The 22,151-nt window shown below is 37.8% G+C and overlaps 2 protein-coding genes across 3 annotated transcripts in view; one reads left to right on the top strand and one right to left on the bottom strand.

The window, feature by feature from the left end:
* gria4b (glutamate receptor, ionotropic, AMPA 4b) overlaps positions 1 to 3,339 on the top strand; it is a 113,192-nt gene extending 109,853 nt beyond the window's left edge. The window contains exons 14-16 of one of the 2 annotated variants that reach the window (XM_067375285.1): positions 15 to 129; positions 874 to 1,011; positions 1,696 to 3,339. In XM_067375285.1, coding sequence (XP_067231386.1) covers positions 15 to 129; positions 874 to 1,011; positions 1,696 to 1,860 — 418 coding nt within the window. In that variant the 3' untranslated portion in view covers positions 1,861 to 3,339. The remainder of the gene's footprint in view (positions 1 to 14; positions 130 to 873; positions 1,012 to 1,695) is intronic. The other variant, XM_067375283.1, reaches the window with a different exon arrangement.
* A 4,759-nt stretch (positions 3,340 to 8,098) lies between these two features.
* On the bottom strand, positions 8,099 to 20,728 carry elmod1 (ELMO/CED-12 domain containing 1). The gene is made up of 11 exons (XM_067376607.1): positions 20,675 to 20,728; positions 19,321 to 19,466; positions 19,160 to 19,188; positions 18,607 to 18,704; positions 18,389 to 18,518; positions 18,087 to 18,220; positions 13,940 to 14,008; positions 13,524 to 13,547; positions 13,184 to 13,234; positions 12,273 to 12,406; positions 8,099 to 10,553 (listed from the first exon to the last, which is right to left on the bottom strand). Exons 1-11 carry the CDS (start codon positions 20,689 to 20,691, stop codon positions 10,378 to 10,380), a joined length of 1,008 nt encoding a protein of 335 aa, XP_067232708.1. The 5' UTR covers positions 20,692 to 20,728; the 3' UTR covers positions 8,099 to 10,377.
* Positions 20,729 to 22,151: the final 1,423 nt, after the last annotated feature.

The raw sequence follows: 22,151 nt of genomic DNA on the forward strand, positions 1-22,151 counted from the left end.
CTGCGCGGTTGAAGAACCCCCGTAAACCTTGCCGTTTTGAAACTGAGCGAATCAGGCATCTTAGACAAGCTGAAAAACAAATGGTGGTACGATAAGGGCGAGTGTGGACCCAAGGACTCGGGAAGTAAGGTCAGTCTGGGACCATCACTGTTGTCTAATGCTCAGTGAGGTAGAAAGTCACCAGTATCTAGCGCATGCTCATCTGTAGGGAGATTTCAGATGTGCACCAAGTAATATAGTTCCAGCATGCCCTGCTTCTCCACACTAAATGTCTAAATGATAGATGTCCTTGTTTTTAGTAACATACCTAGTGCCTGAGAGGAATGGAAGTGACTGGGCTTTTGAAGGTGTCCCAAGTTTATTTAGCTGAGCGTACCATTGATTTCTTTTTGCATGACAAACCAAGCAAGCCTGAATTTTGTGAAGCGAGAAATGCGGCACATGTGGAGATAAGCTAGAACACAGCGAGGAGTTAAATCCTGTTTCGGAGAACTCGCAGTGTGTAATCGCACATGGAGCTAGCGATCCATTTGAGAGCTCAGCCAAAAATAAAAAGGAAAAACAGCTCCTGTAATTACATACTAATTGTTACCCTTTAAATTGCTGTCAAAGCACTGATGCCTGTCTATAGAATTCGCCACAAAAACATCAGCTTTTCAGATTAGCCTGCAAGCAAAAGGTTGATTGGGAGGATATGAATTGATTTGTCTGTAAACTGTAAATGTGTGTGAATGTGTTTGGTAGTGAGTAGATTCGTAGACTAGTGCTCTGAATGTGTGTGTGTGTGTGTGTGTGTGCGTGTATGTACATGCGCTCCGCTCCCGCTCCGTTAACTTCCTGTCTTCCTGTTCCTTTCCTTCCTTTCGCATCCAGGACAAGAGCTCACAGGCCCTCAGCCTCAGTAATGTGGCTGGGGTCTTCTACATTCTGGTCGGGGGCCTGGGCCTGGCCATGCTGGTGGCCCTCATCGAGTTCTGCTACAAGTCCCGAAACGAAGCCAAGAGAATGAAGGTGGAACAGTCTGAACGTCGCCCCTCTTCCTCTCCTCTCCCCAGTCCTGTCCCCCTCCCCAGTCCCCATCCTTCCCCAGGCCCCAGTCCCACCCACAGCACTCAGAGTTTAGCCACATATAGAGAGGGTTACAACGTCTACGCCACTGAAGGAGTAGAGATGTAGGAGGTCAGATGTACGTAGGTGCCCGGCAGTCGTAAGTGGAGTTCCTCTGTTTTCGCTGCCGTAGCTTGCCGTATGTGAGCCCGTGGTAAAGCTTCTTGTGTTTGTGACGTCCTTGTTCTGTCTCCTCCACGTGTACTCCGAGTCGGAGACGTGCATTCACATTTATGTGCATGCTGAAGACTGAGGTACCTGGACTGCACACGTTTGTAATCACACGCCAGTGCGGTAACCTCTCTCATCGAGTAAAGAAGAATAGTTAAACAAAGCTTAAGACGATCAATCCACCCTAGGCATAGTCTTGAAAACCCCCTAGTTGTCAATTTCAAGTCATTTTTGGCTCCAAAGGACTATGCCAGATGTATTTGAAATGCTTCATCGCTGAACTGTGTCATAATCTGGTGTTTTGTATGTGCTTGCTGATAATGTGCACTCATTCAAATAATAATGCTCTGGCTTTTAAATGCGCACAGCTGACTCCTGTTCTCTCTGTCCCCGCTTCTCTTTTCTCTCCGGATGCAGCTCACCTTTACCGAAGCCATGCGGAACAAGGCGCGCCTGTCCATTACGGGGAGCGTGGGCGAGAACGGGCGCGTCCTGACTCCCGACTGCCCGAAGGCTGTCCACTCCGGCCCCTCTCTGCGGCAGAGCTCCGGACTGGCTCTGGTGTCATCCGACTTACCGTGAAAACCAAATACGTTCAAGTGCCTTAAACTCCACAAAACTTCAAAACAGACAACAGAAAAACGACCCTACAGCAATGACGCCACCAAGCTGAGCAATCGTGCTGACAAGGTAGATTTCGAAAGGAACCAAGGCCCCTGGTGGCTTCACACACCCAGGGTGCCACCGCAAGACACTGTACCGTATGAAGGATGGTTACCGCACAGACTTCTGTGTTTCCGTCATGTACATTCAAAGAACTCGTGCTGCCTTTGAGGGTGAAGCAGGTGGGAAGAAAGAACAGTGTGAATCTTGTTAGCCTGTTTGGCGAAAAAAGATCTGCTTGTTCTAACACTCTGCCATAACCCTCGCCGAACCGAAACACCGCAACTCGACATCCTAATATAGTTCAAAACGGGCATTTGTTTGCCCGAGAGGGTATTAACATGGATATGGTATTAATGAATACTTATTAAATAAACTGTGAAGAAGAGTTCATATATATATTCTATAAAATCATAAGTAAAATAAATTATTTACATCGTTTTGTAAATAGAAGACTGTACAACTCGCTTGCTTTTTAACGAATTTGTAAATAGCCAATTCTGTAGTGGACAGAGTGTAATTCTCTTTTTAAACCATCTTTAGACAAATGATTCATCGCAATAATGGTTAGAAAACATTAAAAAGATGATTTGATATATGTAGATGTACATGAACTTCTATGGATTTAATAACATGGGCATGTTATCAGTGCCAGTGACCTATGCGCCCATGATTCTCGGGAATGTGGCACACACTCTCAGTGCATCTCAGCCGCTGCTCTTTCCCAAGCCATGCCCTGCATAATCACTGTGCAGTCGTAGACCATGGTACCCTCTAGACTGTTTTATTTTTTTCCACAGAAGCATATTTTATTTTCGATTTTATGTGATTACTGAAAAAAATGGAAATATTGAGTATTTAAATGTTTGTCCATTCATTTTAGAGCAGACGTCTTTATGAATGATATAAAGAAATTCAATTGGACGAGAAATCAATCAAACTTCATTGCGCAAATGTGTATAGAAATAGAATAGAAAGTGTTCTGAACACTGACCGCCTCTGAAGACACTGTTTGTATCGTGAGAGCCATTGTCAGAGTTCAGCTTTGGCCTTTTTTATGAAAAACACTGTGTAACCTCATTCAGGCCTTTAGCATGTACTCCAGAAACTGTAGCAATGGACATCTGGACGAAAGGACAATACATGGACAATTGCAAAGCTTCAGGACACCATCGTGGAAAACGGATCAACCTTTCTCTGCCCGGTTCTGTTCAACTTGCATTTGATCTTAAAGTGCAATTTATGGTTCCTCCTGTTCCAACAACTTCTCGTCTTGATAAATACACGTGTACTTTTACTCAAGCACACAATATTTGTCTCTTGTTGTATTTATCCCTCTTTTTCCTCTCTGCCTTCTACTCTCATTCTGTCTCAAACACACACACACACACACACACACACACACACACACACACACACACAATGATCCTGATGCATATTGAAGTTCAGCGTGTCTGGAGAGTGGCATTAGGTTTTTTTTCCCCATGGTTTCTAAAGCTGTGATGAAAGTGGTGTCCTTAATTAGGTTAATATGTTAAAATTGTATATATTTATTTTGATCATTTTTTAGTAAAATATCAATGGACATGAAATTGAATTTCTGTGTCTTTATTTGGGTTAGTTAATGTTATTTGAACTCCCAAGAACAAAAAACATCTAGCTCAAGCAGAGACTAGATCAAAGATTATAGAATAACACAAGACATGTCACTCGTATTGTTTTGAATGGGAGAAAGTGTAACGCGCAATATGGCGGAATAAGTCCCGCCTTCAAAATAAGAGCCAATCGCCGACTGGTAAAGTCATCGCGTCACTGCGGCGGCCGTTAGAAGCGCAAATGAGGCACAAGAGACGCGCATTTAGGTCTGCGCATGCGCATTAGCTTGTTCCAGCCTAAAAAAAATGTTTTTTTGTGATGATTCGAGCATTTAGAAAACAAAATTATGAGACAGTTGTTGTCAGATTTCATTGGTGATTTCAAATATGAAATTTAATCGAAAGCTTGGCAAACAGCTTTAGAGAATTTGATGTTTCCCCATTCAAAGAGATGCATGGATGCCCAGGATGCCCGAGAGGCGTTTCAAAGATGGCCGCCGAGTGAAATGACTTGTCTTAAAGGGACTTTGACTAGATTCCACAAGATCCAATCCAGACATATTAAAGCAGTATTGTATAGTATGTGAAAGCAGACGTGAGTGCTTGGCCAATGAACTCTCGGCACATGAATTGATAAAATTCTGTCATAATTTACTCGCCCTCATGACTTTCCAAACCTGTATGACTTAATTTAAGTTGATAACAAAATAAGATATTTTCAAGAATGTTGGCAACCAAACATGAGTATTTTCTTTTTAAAACTGCATTAAACCCACAACAACACCGCGCTTTGAAATCGCTGGTGTTTCTGACGATGCAAGCTACCTTGTAACCAATCACGTCAAAGTACTGGTGGGCTATAGCATATCATTAACAGATCAAGCAATTGAGTCTCAAAAGAAGGTTATCCGGGTATATTTTTCTGTTGATATGAAAAATCGGGTAGATGTAGCAATATTGCAGTTGTATGATGCATATTACGATGTTATGATGCCTTTCTCGTTCTGAGTTGTTCAAAGCGTTTCTAAGGATACTGATTGTTAGAAGGCAGCTGTTTGACTTGTGAATGTGAACATGGTTCGAGTAACTTTAGTAACACATTATTAGCTGTTTGATAATGTAGTCAAGCAAAACGCTAATCATATTAATTACTGTTATGCGTTTACTTCAGTAAGTTGGCCAAGTGGATCTCTTCTGAGCTCGTGCAAATGAGTGTAGGCGGGGCTAATGATCATATTCATAGATCCGTGTATATTAAATGAGGCAAGGATGTAGAGTTACATTCAAGCTATTTTAAGGCATTACGATTTTTTGTTGTTGTTGTGCTGGCTTTGCCAAGTAAAAATGACTATTTTACACTCATCAATATATAGAGAAAATCCATACAAACTAGACAATATAGCACAATTGTTGGTATCATATGTTGATATGTTGTTGATGTATTCTGTGAGTTTGGGCCGGGAACAGATGCATTTTGACAAGAGAAAACAACTTTTATACCAAAGTACTTAATGACAGTAATTGTTCCTTAGAGAGGCTTTATAGGTAGTTTACACAGAGAGCATTCATTAAAACCTCAATGCATGCATTCGTGACTATAAATGACCAAAAAGGTAATTATTTTTCAGGGACAGAATCTATTATTTGATATGCAAACTGTGCAAGTGCCATGAAGTTCACTTGCCTTTTGCAGAGGGTAAAATGACCTTGTTAGGAGGAAAAACAACAAAGCACCACAAAGTACTAAAGTGAAAAAGACCTCAAAGTAGGCCTACTGATATTAATGTAAATAGTGTGATTTTCTTCACTTACAGGGATCCTTGCAGAGAAAGGGCAAAGTAGTGCATGATGGGAATGCAAATAAATATTGCTGGAAAACAGCGGTTGGCTCTGAAAACCACCTAAATGCCCTTCTATAACAGATGTTGCTACATATGTTAGGACACACACACTCACGCTAATTACCTTGAGAAGTATGCCATCCAGGAACATCTCAAATGTGCACCTCTTTAGGATACTCATCAGTTTGTGATGAGCACAGAGCGAGCACAGAGTGTTTAATTTCATGGATTTATTTTCTTTAGATTCAGGATCGTATGTGTTTATACTAGGACCAATTCAGCTAGCGATCTCAGCAGATGCACGTAATGTTGACATTTTAACAAGCAGCTGCCTATCAACCCCTCAAGGTCATGTAGGATAAAAAGCTGTGAGCCTCCCTTAAATGTGGAGCTTGCAGGGATCCAAATGGCCCTCTATTTAATAGGTGGTGTGCGTACACATTCCTGCCTATGATTTGTGTGCGTGGTGGTCGATATGAAGTCAACAGTGAAATGAGCATTTAATTATCTATTCTACCTGATCTGACACTTATACAGCTCTTTTTGTTGGTGTAACTAGGTTAATTCAGTCATAATATTTCAACTTGAATTAAACCAGTTAATGTTACCTGACCAAATTTTGTACAATGCACATTTGGAATGGAATGCATATGCAGTAGAGGTAGTATGACATTTCATTCATAAGATGTTCAGAAGAACATATTGACAGTGAAGTAGCCTAGTATTCTGTTCTAAACACAGCCAATGAAACTAGCTAGCAATGCTAACGTAGTTTACTGCACTGCATACAAACAGTATAGATAACAATGCTTACTAGAAGTACTGTAACATGCTACTATTGCATGGCGCAGATCGAATGCTTGACATAAAGCCATTTTAAAATGATCATCATAAAGTAGCCTAAGATGCATCATACTGATGCGAAATTCTTTAATATAAATTGACTTTTGTGAATTTTGTATTGGTTGAAGGTAATGCCGGTCTCGCTTTGCTCCTATATTATTTATCATGCTAAAAGGGCTCTTAATGCCTCTTGACACCCCTGTCATGAGATGTTTGGACATTATGCTAAACGCTGTCACCGGGCCCTCTCCACAATCAGGCACGTGTTGGGGGAAACAGGAACTTGCATGTGACAGAGTGTGTCTGATGTCAGATCGGATGTCATGTCGTATTAGGCCTTGACTATTATGAGTGGGCAGATAACAGTCCTGTCTAATTCATAACCTGTGTTTATGAGAAGACTGAACACCTTTTGTCATCACACAGGCATTGTAGTCGTAGATAAGAGGCACTTTTGCTTCGTAAGTTTTCATCTTAAACCAGCCTTGTAGCTGGTTGAAAGGGATAATTCACCCAAAAATGAAAATTATGTCATTTACTCACCCTCAAGTTGTTCCAAACCTGTATGAATTTCTTTCTTCTGCCGAACACAAAAGATATTTTGAAGAATATGGGTAACCAAACAATTGACTTAAACTGTTTGGTTACAGACATTCTTCAAAATATCTTCTTTTGTGTTCAGAAGAAGAAAGAAATTCACATAGGTTTGGAGCAACTTGAGTGAGTAAATGATGACAGAATTTTCATTTTTGGGTGAACTATCCCTTTAAACTGGTCCTCCTAGCTAAGATGGTCTCCCAGGTTACGTTTCCCGAAAGCATCGTTGGTCAACTATGGTCGTAACGGTCGTAACTCAAGTCCCATTGAACTCTGTTGGTAACGAACTTGGGAAACACACCCCTGACCAGCTGGAAGTGCCCAAAACCTAAAATCTAAAACTAGTCAACAGATCAGTCAGGCCAGCCTGGGAGAGGAGCTAGACTAGCAAATCAGCCTAGGCTAGTTGAATGTTTTTTTTTTTTTTTTTTCAGTTGGGTTGACATCTTTTATAAATGGTGTTACAGTTTCGCGTGTATGTCTTATAAATAATTTATGTTACACATTATATATGGGTAGGCCTACTTATTATTTAGACTTCCTTGTTTGAAGCACAAAATAATTAATGCTATAACCGCATCTCAACCTTGGCTGTTTTCTCCAAAACAAACATAAAGCCTGAACGAGAGTCCTGATAGTGAACATGCTCGCAATATCTTGAACGTTACTGCCCCCGTGCGATTCAACTCAGAATAACACGTGCTTTTACCTGTGTGTGTGCGTTTTTATTTTCGATACATTTATTTTTATTAAATTTATTTTTCATTTTAGTTTTAGTAATTTAGTAATGGGGTTTTGCCATTTTTATTAGGCTACTATTATTATTTTTAGTCAATTCATAAAAAAAATGTTTTTATTTTACTATTTTTCTTTATTTTCCATTTTAGTCATTTTGTTCATTTTAGTTCTCCAACTTAAAATTATTTCAGTTGTTTTTAAAAAGTTTTTCTTTTAATATTAATATTTTATTTCAGCTCTATTTCAATGACTGAAATTAATTTTTAATCATATTGGTTAACAATAAAAACATTGGTTTGTTCTGTTTTTTATTTTGTGAGAGAATGATAGGAGATTGAATTCAAACATAGGTAAATGCTGTACAGATGCGAGATTTTTAACAACAGTATTATCAAATTTAAAATGTACCCATAATTTGAAGAATACATTTAAGCTTTAAAATGATGTTAATTACTTTCCATTTCATAGCCTACACAAAAATCTCATGCAGCCTTTCATTCAAAAGAATCCTTTACTGGTCTTTATTTATTTATTTATTTGGTGGAGTGTTTATGCATGTGAAAGAAAACACAAAAACTGAACAGATACATAAATATTCAGCCATGCGTAATGAAGAGCTTTAATAATGTTTCGATGTATTTCACCTATAAGGCTTTATGTACAGCAAGTGCTTTATCTGTAAAAGTGCTGCAATGGGAAATATGACAGTTTTTACACATTAAAATTCCTGTGGAAACACAATTCAACCAATAGCTATTAAAAAGAAGCTGCTTAACACTGCCAGTAGCATAGACATTCATTGCACCGATTAACGACATCATTAAAATTAAGTGACATTCTGATAACAGCAGGCAAAAACAAAATCATCATGCAAACCCTGTGACCGTCCATCATGTTAAAGGGTTAATGGACAAACATAAACAAAAGAGCAACATGCATCTGTGATGTGACAACTGTAAAAGATAAAGAAATACAGAAGAGACCAAAAAAGCCTGAAATACTCACACTTAGGGCTAAACTTTAGGATTGTACATTAATTATTATATAATTAGTGTCTTAGTAACACAATAGAGGCACCACTTGTGCAAAAGAAATCAAGACTGTTCTACTAACTGTTCTAAACGTCACTTATTGCTTTGGTGCTAGAACAGAAAAATGGAACATTCCATATTTTTTTACATCAACACTAATACATTTGTAAAACAATCATGTGCTCTGCATGATAACATTCACAAAACACACATTATCCTACCATATTTGGCAAGTAAATATTTGATTTTAAGCTCTGCTTCTTGGCAACATGAAGTAGGCTATGTAAGTGTTTGATAGAAGAATTCATAATATGATGGTGACGATAATAGTTATGAACTTATGAATGATCTGTTAATGCAGCAAGCAGAAATAATTTCAGTTTAATGGATTATTCCGAGTTCAACGCAAGTAAGGCTCAACTGACAGCATCTGTGGGAAATGCTGATTTCCACAAAAAAATAATGTTGACTCTTCCATTTGCTTTCTTTAAAAAAATTGAAGCTTCTAATATTATAAAAGTACTATTATTCTGTTAAAATGTATTTTCTGAGTTGTCAAGCTGTTTAAGGGTACGTTTACACGACAACGATATGCTTAAAACAGAGAATTTTTTCCTTTGAGTTTTCCGCGTACAGACGACACCATTGTCAAAACGATCCTCATTAATACGAATCTATGAAAATGACTAAAAACGCTGTATTCTGCTGTCCGGCCATTAGATGGCGATGAAACACTATAGACTGAACGTGTAATGCGCATGTGCATGACGTCATCGTTTTCACAGATTCGCGTTTCTGTTGTTTACACCGAGACCGTTTTCAAAAACTTGCACTTTGAAACCCGTTTTCAAAAGTTTGCGTTTTTAGACCACCAAACGCCGTTTTCGTGTAAATGAATGGTCAAAACGCAAAAAAAGTTTTCCGTTTTTAGTTGAAAACGGTGTCATGTAAACGACCCCATTGTATTTAAAGTTGTTTTATGGTTGTCATGGCAAAAATTTTATAAAATTGGAAAATACTTGACAGAAAAGGTTAGCACTGTGTTAACATGTATATTGTTTAAATCTTGTGGCTACACTATTGAATTGTAATGTTTACAAATTGGCCCAATTCACTTCCATTGTAAGTGCCTCACTGTAAACCACAAAAATCCATATATATATATATAATGTGTGTGTGTTTATGTATTTTTTTGTGATATTCAACATTATACCACAAGTACTGTTGATTGAGCTGAATTTGTACTGAACCTTGAATGTTCCTTTAACAGATTCACAATAAGTCAATAAGTAAAGAAAGGTTATCCTTCATATAACAGCTCCAAAAGTATACTGTATACAAAAAAGGGCCACCTGTTTCTAAGTGTGCCTGGTATCAGTGCAGCCTTCTGCGGTGGATGTGGGTAGAAACTCTCACATGGCTGAAGCTCACTGTCTTACCTAATATGTACCAACAGCTCTACCTACTGGTAGATAGGGAGCCCTGTCCTATCAAGAGAGATTTCCCTCCGATCCACATTCAGATGCTGATTAAGACTTCAGCATTCAGTAGCTGTGAATATCACAATCATTGTGAAAGCTGTAAGGAGGTGCACTGTTGCCATGCGCACGTACAATCAACATGGTCTTCAGCAGTGCTGGTGATCTTCAGTTGCTTCTGGTCAGATGGGCTGAAGGAGACATTGGTGAGAGAATGTGTGAGAAAAACACCGGCTAAGCAGTTGGCAGTAATGAGACATGGGCTTTAAGGATGAGAAGGTGAAGTGTCACAAGAGTTGAGATGAATGAGAAGCTACAGGTTGACCAGGTGAAGGTCAGAGGCCGTGAAGTGAGGACACAGTGCCATGTCAGGGTTCTTCAGCTGCTTCAGGACGCGCTTGTAGAACTTGGTGCGCACACGGTTGAACTCCATGATGTCACATGGATCTTCCTCAATCCAGAACCTGTGGAACTCCTGCATCAGATAACCTAAGAAAAACAAGAAATTATACATATATATATATAAATTAGAACGAATCAGGGGAATCAATGATACAATGGCCCATTCATAAAGAGAGCCATTTACTTCAAGGATTCAAATGAATTAATGACTCAATGATTTATTCATTTAGACATTTACCGACACTTACTGGCAGGTTTAGTTTCTTATTTAGAGTATTATTTCATTAAAAGATAATTTCATATTCCATTCAAAACCTATTAAAGGTACAGCTGAATGAAAAGTTTAATGAAAATTCTGTCATCATTTACCGTTGTAGCCTAAAAATATGTAATTCTATGTAGAATCAAATATATTTCTTTCTAAAGCTACTACTTTTTGTAATGTCTATTAGATGCTTTTCTCATTTAACACAATATTGACTTAATTTATCTTTTACAGGTAATTTGTCAGCCAAATTTGATGTGCGATCATTTTGAGATCACATTGTGTAATTAGATAAACATTTTTAATCACTTGACAGCCCTAATATATATATATATATATATAAAATGGTTAGTTCTTGTCTTTGATTCTGATTGGTCAATGGCTGTGTTTTATTAACGATAAAATATGGCTGACCGCTTCACCCAACAGTTCTGTGTATCACTACACAACACCCTTAGCAACCACCCTTAGCAACCACTCTTAGCAACGTAAACTGTATGTTCTCAATTTATATTGTTCATTGAAGCTTACTGTATTATGTAGAACTAGAAAAGTATTGTGAGAAAGAGATCGATTGAGCGAGTTTATTACCTGCATTCAGATTTAGCATTTTCCTTCAGGTCAGTCCTATGTTCATAATAAAAAATCTGTTTAAATGTCCAATGTATTATCTTGTCCTTTTAACAGTTAAGGGGTTTTCCCGTGACTGACAGCGCTAGTTAAAGCATTAATCAGTTGCGTCTTGTTCAGTGTTAACAACAATTCAGTCTTTTCAATGTAAAAGTCTTTGCTACTGACTGACACACTCATAAAGACAATCTTTGATGGCATGTAATGCTAAAAAAATGTAACTTCTGTTGCTGTTCATGGTCAGGGACTATTTTTTTCCGGCGGAAAAAGGCTTTTAGTGAAAGTGTACTTCATGAAAGTTGCATTGATACATATTTTTGGCTTTAATATTTGTATTGTATTATATTTGTATTGGTAACAACGTCATGTGTCATGCCTAACAACGCTTCTCTCTCTCTCTCTCTATATATATATATATATATATATTTCTAGCCTGTATCTCAGCCTATATATATATATATATATATATATATATTTATTTATTTATTCATTATAATAATATATATTGGCATTTTATTTTATGTAAATTAATTATATATAATATTTTTATTTAATTAAATTAATTATATAATATTTGTATTAATTTCTTGTTGTTTTATTAATTTTTTTTTTAATTTCTTGGATGATTTACAACAAATTTAATTTAATGCCAATATTTGACCACCAATATATACTAATAATAGAATAATAATAATTTTATACTCTTTAGGGAATTTATAAATACAATTAAATATACAGTATATTTATAATATATATTATAAATAAAATAAAATAAAAATGTATATGTGTGTGTGTGTGTGTGTGTGTGTGTGTGTGTGTGTGTGTGTGTGTGTGTGTGTGTGTGTGTGTGTGTAAAGTGTAAAAAGTAGTTTTCACAATGAGAACAATGGCAACATTATGATAACACTCACAGAAAGTCTGTTGGAAGTGCACTAGACTTGGCATCTCTGGTGCCACATTGTACAGATGAGTCTTCAGAGCCCCGCTCACGAGTAGGGAATATGCCAGGTCTGTGATGTTAATGCCAACTATGGCAAAGGAGTATCTGCACCACAAAAGATTTGGATCAGCACAAAACACAACGTAAAAGAAATCCTTGTTTAGTGTAAATAAACATTATAAAATATTAAGAGACTGCCAGTGTTTGTCTGAATGATTATATCTGTTTCTATGTGCACATGTCAGCTGCACAGTAATTTAACAGGATCCATGCTACACATCAGAGCTAATGCATCCTGAAAGCATGACAAGCAGAAGAGCTCCGATTCAAATCCCCACACAATGCATCAGTGCTGCCACACAAACAGGGTTCAGGGACTCAACTACTAATAACTGCTGCACACACAGCAGAATTATTTTTAACATTCACACATTTAAGAACTGGTCTCCTTGTTAGACAATACCACTCTACAGTGTAGTCATAATAAAATGAATATAATAAAATAAAATAATATTTTATTTTATTTATTTTATTTTATTAATGGTTTAATTAAATATGTATTATTTTTATTATTATTTTTTTTTTTTTTTTTAATTTAAAGTACCACTTTTAAATTAAATATTTTATTTAAGAGGCAAGCACCACTTCTAAGTAAAATTGTATTATTTTAAGTGTGGTGCTTGTCTGGACAAAAGTTGTCACAAGGTTGTACATGCTTTGCAGGGGTTTGTTATGTGGTTTCAAAGGTGTTCAGGGAGCTTTTAGGATGCTGCAAAGGAAATTTGGTTGCTTACTGGCCCAAGTGAAAACACAAAGCACAAAGTTTCTGTTCTAGTCCCTAAATTTGTGAGTGTCAAATAGTCTGCAATATACCGAACTCACCCAATCGCCTTGTCAATTTTTTTCTTGTCCCACTCAGCTTTGCTCATCTTACTGTGTGAAGAAGCAAAATGTTAGTGTCCACTCAAACCTGTGCTAATAGTCCTTAAACAGCAAATATAATGCAGTCAACTACATCAACAACGACAATTACACATGTGAGACTGGAGAAAAGAGAAAGCATTCACAGCTACTAACCAACGTTACAATGGAGCATAATGCCTTGTGTTTAGAGTGAGGTGAAGTTGGGCGTTTCAAGATTAAAACAACAACAAAATACAGCCATTAGATTGAAGCAAAATGATCAAATGAATTTCTTACTGAGAGAGAAAAAATGGAGTACCTGGCTTCCTCTTTGGAAAGGTTCCTGTGTATGACAGTGATGGGAATAAAAAAGAAGCAGGAACAGAAAAAAAGGTATGTGTGGGTGCATGATGTGCATGATGGAGACGGAGCATGCTGAAGGTTTGATGGATTACACGGCATGAAAAAAATCCCCTGTTAACATAAACACGGTATGCACACACAGTAAAAAGCAATACACTGATAAGAGGCTTCTGGGGAACTACACCCTAACTGACATCCTGTGGCAAGATCCTGATGTTGTGTTTGCTTGTGTGCGTTTAAAGCTTAAATGTGTCTTAAAGCCCATCAATGATATTTAGTATGCTTTTTTGGACATAAAAAAGTATCACAGCTGAGTATATACAGTAGAGTGTACATAGGAACCACTTAAGAGGACTGTCTGAAGGATCTGACCTGTGTTTGGGCTGCAATGAGTCATGAAGAACTTGGAGAGCGGTGGCTTTATCATGCTCTGCAAAATACCTGTGAATAAAAGAGAGAAAATTAGCTATTAAATTGTTCTGTTTGAAAACCTAGAGAGCTACCTATATAGACTACATTTTCCTATTTTCTTTACATTTCAGTATAATTCAAAAACTCATTTTACTCAATGTATGTTATGTATTTAATGCTTATTTGAGTATCATGTTGTTAGCTTAGCAACATGCTAATGTCAAACTGCAAACTGATAAAACTATTTCAGTGTAATTCAAAAATGTATTTTACTCAATGTTTGTATTTATGCTGCCTTCACTTGCTATCAGAAATTGGATAATTTGCACTTCTGAAGTCGTGATTACGAGCTCACTGCATTCAAAATTGAGGAGTTCATGTGCAATTTTTACCTACACTGAACAAAAATATAAACGCAACACTTGTTTTTGCCCCCATTTTTCATGAGCTGAACTCAAAGGTCTAAGACTTTTTCTATGTATTATTTGTCACAAAAGGCCTATTTCTCTCAAATATTGTTCACAAATCTGTCTAAATCTGTGTTAGTGAGCACTTCTCCTTTGTCGAGAAAATCCATCCAACTCACAGGTGTGGCAAATCAAGATGCTGATTAGACAGCATGATTATTACACAAGTGTGCCTTAGGCTGGCCACAATAAAAGGCCACTCTGAAATGTGCAGTTTTATCACACAGCACAATGCCACAGATGTTTTGAGGGAGCGTGCAGTTGGCATTCTGACTGCAGGAATGTCCACCAGAGCTGTTGCTCGTGAATTGAATGTTAATTTCTCTATCATAAGCCGTCTCCAAAGGCGTTTCAGAGAATTTGGCTGTACATCCAACCGGCCTTACAACCACAGACCACGTGTAACCACACCAGCCCAGGACCTCCACATCGAGCATCTTCACCTCCAAGATCATCTGAGACCAGCCACCCGCACAGCTGCTGCAACAATCGGTTTGCATAACCAAAGAATTTCTGCAAAAACTGTCAGAAACCGTCTCAGGGAAGCTCATCTGCATGCTCGTCGTCCTCATGGGGGTCTCGACCTGACTGCAGTTCGTCATTGTAACCGACTTGAGTGTTCTCTTCACAGGTGAATCCTGGTTTTCACTGTACAGAGCAGATGGCAGACAGCGTGTATGGCGTGTGGGTGAACGGTTTGCTGATGTCAACGCTGTGGATCGATTGGCCCATGGTGGCGGTGGGGTTATGGTATGGGCAGACGTATGTTATGGACAACGAACATAGGTGCATTTTATTGATGGCATTTTGAATGCACTGAGATACTGTAACGAGATCCTGAGGCCCATTGTTGTGCCATTCATCCACGACCATCACCTCATGTTGCAGCATGATAATGCACGGCCCCATGTTGCAAGGATCTGTACACAATTCCTGGAAGCTGAAAACATCCCAGTTCTTGCATGGCCAGCATACGCACCAGACATGTCACCCATTGAGCATGTTTGGGATGCTCTGGATCGGCGTATACGACAGTGTGTTCCAGTTCCTGCTAATATCCAGCAACTTCGCACAGTCATTGAAGAGGAGTGGACCAAAATTCCACAGGCCACAATCAACAACCTGATCAACTCTATGCGAAGGAGATGTGTTACACTGTGTGAGGCAAATGGTGGTCACACCAGATACTGACTGGTTTTCGGATCCCCCCGGACCCCCCCCAATACAGTAAAACTGCACATTTTAGAGTGGCCTTTTATTGTGGCCAACCTAAGGCACACCTGTGCAATAATCAGCATCTTGATATGCCACACCTGTGAGGTGGATGGATTATCTCAGCAATGGAGAAGTGCTCACTAACACAGATTTGTGAACAGTAATTGAGAGAAATAGGCCTTTTGTGTACATAGAGAAAAAGTCTTAGATCTTTGAGTTCAGCTCATGAAAAATGGGGGCAAAAACAAAAGTGTTGCATTTATAATTTTGTTCAGTGTAGGAAACTCGTATTTACGATAATTCCGAGAGCACGTGAAGGCAGCACTTACGCTTATTCGAGTATCATGCAATTAGCTTAGCAACATGCTAACGCCAAAACCTATTGCTAAATGACAAAAACTAATTCAGTGTCATACAAAAACTTATTTTATTCAGTGTATGTTATGTATTTAATGCTTATTCAAGTATCATGTTGTTAGTTTAGCAACATGCTAACAGCAACAATTATTGCTAAATGACAAAAACTGATTCAGTGTCATACAAAAACTTATTTTACTCAGTGTATGTTATGTATTTAATGCTTAGTATAAAGTATGAAGTATAGTATAAAGCAGGGCTCTCAAGTTTTGAACTGAGTTCAGAGTGAGATTTCAGCGGCGACGGGGGTTTGGGTGGGGACGGGGGTCTGATATGAAAAATGACACATTCTTACAAATAAAAAAATATTTATTTAATTCAGCATTTTTGTGTGTATGTGAGTGAGTGAGTGAGTGTAAGAGATAGATAATGGTAATATAATCATACACATTATATTGTTGTTTTTCCTCAACATTGTAATGTGAAACAATATAAACATGGTAACCATATTCCGACTCTAATGTACCTTATATGTACGTTACGTTCGGCACGATAACTGGCGCGCTCTGCTTTACTAGTGTTTTTTCCGCTCGCTGCTTGAGCCTATAATGCTTTTGTTCTTTAGGCCTATATTTTTGTTTACACATATTGTTTAATGTTTTAAACTGAATGAAAACCTTAAGGTAAAACACAAACTTGTTGTGTATATTACCTAATCATAAGTTTGTTCAGAAATGGTGACGACAACTTGAATAAAAAATAAAAATAAAAAACGTCTCTCATTTTCTCAAAATAATTGTAATTTAAAGCTGCTGTCCGCGATTTTTGGCCCTCTAGCGGTTAATAAACAGAACTGCACGCGTCTTGCGGATGAACATTCTAGCCGGAGCTACTTTTCTCCGTGTATGTCTCATGGTATGTCTATGGCGAGTCACGAAGTTACATACTCTGCGGCGAGTCCTACCAGTCCGGTCTGAAATAGTCCGAATATAAACACTTATTATAAGTGTACCGTAATGATTCAGGATAAGACAGAAACACAGTTTGGAAAATGGATTCATGTTGTATATTCTCATTATATATTTTTTGTAAATTTTTAACACAAAAAAAGTTGCGGACTGCAGCTTTAAATACACGAATATTCGTTTTTTTACAAGCCCAAATATTCGAATACAATATTTTGGAAAAATGCCCATCACTACTAGCCAGGCAAGTTCACGTAAAAGTACTCTGGACAAACTGTTAACTAACCTACCAGCTGCCTGGACACAAATATTCCCCAGCAATTTGATGAGATGACTTACTGTACTCATAGGATATGGTCCCACATCGATCACTATTAGTCTGTAGCCAGATGTGAATCAATGTGACTGACAGATGTCCTCCTCTGTAGCTAACTACTTCAGCGAGCATCTGAATCAGTGCGCGAGCCCGTGAATCACAGAATGTGTCGTTGGAATCAGAACATAAAAATTTTTGTGGCGGGAATATCTAAATCTTACCCGGATACAGTAATTTTATTTTCTGATTGGCTGTTCGGTAGCTATATTTTTTTATTAGATTAACTGGTGCGTGGCAGGGCCTTCTACTCTATGGGGAAATCGCTTGATTCCTATAATAGCGGCGCAACTTGTTGTGCATTATCCTGGAGATTTCTCTGCGTGAGAAATACAAGGTGTGGCGTGTGAGCGTGTGAACGGGTTGAAATGCGTGTGTCTCACGCCCAATGCGTGAGACTTGAGAGCCCTGTATAAAGCGAGTATAGTGTTAGCTTAGCAACATGCTAATGGAAAAGTCTATTGCTATTTTAGTTGTGCATGCCTATGTAAAGCTTTGATTTGTCTTTCAAATTGGTCTTCTATGAGGTTCCACAATGGTTAGGATGCTGCTTTAAAAGGTAGCTGCCTATTTAGTTAGTAGACAGCAAGGGTCTCTATGATTTGGAACAGAGTTAATAGCTGGTATGATGTAAATAACAACATTTCACTTAAGTACATTTGTTTAAAGTAGTATAAAGATCTAATGTTTTGTCCTGATTTCACTTCAGCAGATTGTACTTGGCTACTCACAGTAGGTTGTGCAAGCCCAGGAGACCCATGCCCCTGAAATCAGTCTTGGGGTCGTTTCCTTGGAAACCAATCTCACACCATTGCTTGGATATGCGTCCAGAGAGAGGAGAATCAGGACGGAGTTCCTTCCACAGCTGATGGGTAAAAAGATATTTGAGAAAGGTATCACTATTACATTATAGATGTTTAATTTTTAACTACTGAAATTCTGTTATGGCCTATATTTTAGCAGTATGAGAGGCTGTGCTATATTGTGAATTATTATTTCTCAGTCATCAAAAAAGAATGGCAACCACAAATACCTTCATGAGCATCTCCTCATGTGTTGGGTTTTCACAATCGTATGGCTCTCTACGCAGCTTCTCCACCTCCACTACTAGGTTTCGATAACCTACAATCTGAAGAAGGCAAGCCTGGAGAGAGATGCTAAGCCTGGAAGAAGACAAAAAATACAGCATATTTGTTCAAAAAGTAACAACTTTCCGAGAGTTATCTGTAGATGAATACACTGAGTCCTTACTGTGGGTTAGTATCAAGGTTGATCTTTTTCAGGGACAAAATATCATCAATAGTTTTCTCTACAGAATCTGGGTGAACGCTGATGGCAGACTGCAAAAGCTATGGAGGTAAAGTAATGGAAAGAAAGATTATTCAGTTATTAGCTAATATACAAAACATAGTATAGTAAAAAAAAAAATTAGCCATCTTGTAGTTTGAGACGGCCCTTAAATCAGTGTTGAATCAGTGTTGATTTTGTTAACTAAACTAGTAGTATTAAAAATCATTTTCATTAATTGAAATAAAGCTGAAAAACCTGAATTTTTTTAAAGCATTAAAATTAATAAAAAATATAATATAAATGAAATATAAATGAAAATATAAAACTTAAAATAGCTATTATAAGCATAATTAAAATATTGATATACACTATAATTTCTATTTATATGAAAAATACATACCATTTCAATAATAATAAACAAATATTATTAAATGTTACAATAAAATTGATACAATAAATGTGTAAAAATATAAAATATATTTTTACTTCATAAACTAACAGCCTCATGACTTACCTCATGTTTAGAACATTTGAGTGAGGATTCTGTGAAATTAAAAGAAACAAAATAAATATCAAAACTGTCCTACATACACCCAGGAAGGCCAATACAAACTGATAAAGAGTATTTTACTGTAGATGTATTACTAAATAGTATTTAGTACTGGTAGTATTTACCGATCTTGAGCGTCCTTCGAGCACCGGGTTTGTTATTGTAACAGATGCGTTGAAGCTCACATCGTCCTGTCACCTTCCTGATCACAAACTTCAGGCCCCGCCACAAACACTTACAGTACAAGAACACCAGCAACTGGGTCAGCACCCTAGAAGATTCAAACAAAAGAGCCTGAATAAAACGACACAAGTCCAATACTGATAAGCCTAATACACCTGTGTATTCTGTACCAGAATAAGGGTATCACAGGGGTATTTTGAAAGCTCATTATATTTGAGTACAATAAACCTGAACTGCATAACCTTCAGATGTGTGTTTCTCATGAACACTACTCCAGCTGTTCTAAGAGAAATGCACATTAGTTTTCTCTTGTCTACAATAGCTAGGCCTAATCCCCATTGTAAAAAGCATGTCTGTGTTTTGAGACACAGAGATAAGTGGGGCATGATGATGATGAAGTGGGTCACAGCTCTGCAAAGATGTGCGTGATGAAAGCGAAATATAATTGTCAGAGTATTATTCTTTAAATAGGTTTCATGTCCTACATGTATCAAGCAATATGTATTTACCTAAGGATTTAATGACGTCTAACTACTGTATGCATCTGTTTTTGATTCAATGCATGGTTGAATTCATCCATCCATACTACATACTAATCTAATTGCGGTCTATTTCACTACAGGAAACACACTGGACTAGGAATAAACCTGTTTGAGTCCGGTTGCTGAGAGTTACTGCTCACAGGATAGACTCGCTTCCCCATCTGCATGCAATGAATTTGCAGTCAAACCTGCGTTTTGTAAAAAAGGTGTTATTGTGAAAACTATTGAACAGGAGTGACATGTCTTGAAGGTAATGTTCTTTTCCAGCAATTTAATAATAGCCAGTAGTCTGGTCCAGACGAAATACAAAACTATACTGGTTCACTGGGAGCAACCTAGGTTTAGTGCCTTTAAGCATCATTTATTGTAAACAATATAATTAAGAGAAATGGCTGATATGAAGGCACTTACAACTGAAAGCCAGGAGACTCACCAAGGGATTTATCAGTTATTTACATTTTAAGAGCTGTAGCTGACAAAGAATGTTAGTAGATGAAAAGGCCTCTGACTTGTGGGGGGTTATATAATATTAGGCCTATGATATTTATGATATATTACATAAAATATTATATTATATTTTTGGTTTCCACATCCATGACATAATTAGGCCATTCAACAATGCATGCAATATGAAACCTATTGGTGTATTTATTATGGTTTGTTTTAATGGAAAATGAAAGCAATGACATTTCAGCTTCTAAGTAATAATAAGATATACATGTCACGTTAAGCAGTAAGACGTAACGTTACTTACCTTAGAAAATGCTTCATCGTGATTGTCTGCTTTGCTACAAATGTATATCTCGCATTCGCGGATGGTCTGACCGCCTGCACAAAACACAATTGAAAACAAAACAAAACAAAAACTACAATGTATCTAAATTTAATTTTTGTATTGTATTAAACTGTCGTGGATAGAAATAGCAAATATGTCTTAAGGTCGTCGGTGTGGCGTTAGGCGGATTAGGACGTTGCCGTGGGCAACTGCTCCTACAACCAACATACGATCCACATATCCACTTTCACATATCTGATGCGTTATTTCATAAATGAGTCGCTTATAATAAAGTCAAATATCATATATCGGTTATATAATACCGACATTCGGACTCATTTACCGTCGAGACTAGGTATTTCATTTTGCATTAAGTGTTATTCTTCTCTGTTATCTATTCAACACCACACTTGATAGTGTAAAACCGCGTATCAAATAAAACATCTGAGTATTTGATGAAAGATAAATAAATGGCAGAAACATACGTTTCAAGATGTCGCTGGTAATGGGAATATGCCTGTCCTCCTCTCTCTGTAAGGCAGGTACCTGTTATTCCTCCATGATGAGCATGTGAATGAGGGAGGGCGGGCGCTTCAGAGCATCGCAATGCAGCGCTGCTGTGCCGCACGGCGGCGGAAAGACCCCAGCAGACCTGTCACTCGAACCACTGCCTGCTGCTGAGGTACATGACAAAGTCCTTTATGTAAAGAGAAGTCCTATGTAAAAATGTAACTGTTTTCCATCATTTAAAAGGGAACAGTATGGTCTTCATCTTCTAGAACCAGGGTTTGGGACACTGGTGGTCCATAAATAGGCCTATATTCTTCAGAAAACTTCCAATTCAACTCAAATTGTGTATTAAATTCAGTCCACACAGACTGAAATAATTTAAGTCTTTGGTTCTTTTTTTTTTCTTTTTTGATGATTTTGGCTCACATTTAACAAAAACCCACTAATCTCAATAAATTAGAACACTTATTTTTAAACATAAATGTCAAGCTTCTGAAAAGTAAGTTCATTTCTATGCACTCAATACTTGGTTGGGCCTCCTTTTGCATGAATTACTGCATCAATGCAGCGTGGCATGGAGGGCATCAGCCTGTGGCAATGCTCAGGTGTAATGGAAGCCCAGGTTGCTTTGATAGAGGCCTTCAGGTCATCTGCATTATTGGGTCTGGTGTCTCTCATCTTCCTCTTGACAATACCCCATAGATAATCATTGAACCAGCTTTTGGTACCTTTGGCAGTGTGGGCAGGTGCCAAACCCTGCTGGAAAATGAAATCAGACTCTCCATAAAGCTTGTCAGCAGAAGGAAGCATGAAGTGCTCTAAAATTTCCTGGTAGATGACTGCGTTGACTGTGGACTTCAGAAAACACAGTGGACCAACACCAGCAGATGACGTCGCAGCCCAAATCATCACTGACTGTGGAAACTTCACACTGGACTTCAAGCAA

This window comes from Chanodichthys erythropterus, chromosome 22, assembly GCF_024489055.1.
Source record: "Chanodichthys erythropterus isolate Z2021 chromosome 22, ASM2448905v1, whole genome shotgun sequence".
Classification (NCBI taxonomy): Eukaryota; Metazoa; Chordata; class Actinopteri; order Cypriniformes; family Xenocyprididae; genus Chanodichthys; species Chanodichthys erythropterus.

Excerpts from the sequence above, each read along its gene's own strand:
- elmod1 (XM_067376607.1), bottom strand. Across the intron at positions 18,519-18,606 it reads AACCTTGATACTAACCCACA|GCTTAGCATCTCTCTCCAGG; the intron begins GTAAGGACTCAG and ends GTCTTCTTCCAG. Across the intron at positions 18,221-18,388 it reads ATGAGGAGATGCTCATGAAG|CTGTGGAAGGAACTCCGTCC; the intron begins GTATTTGTGGTT and ends TTTACCCATCAG.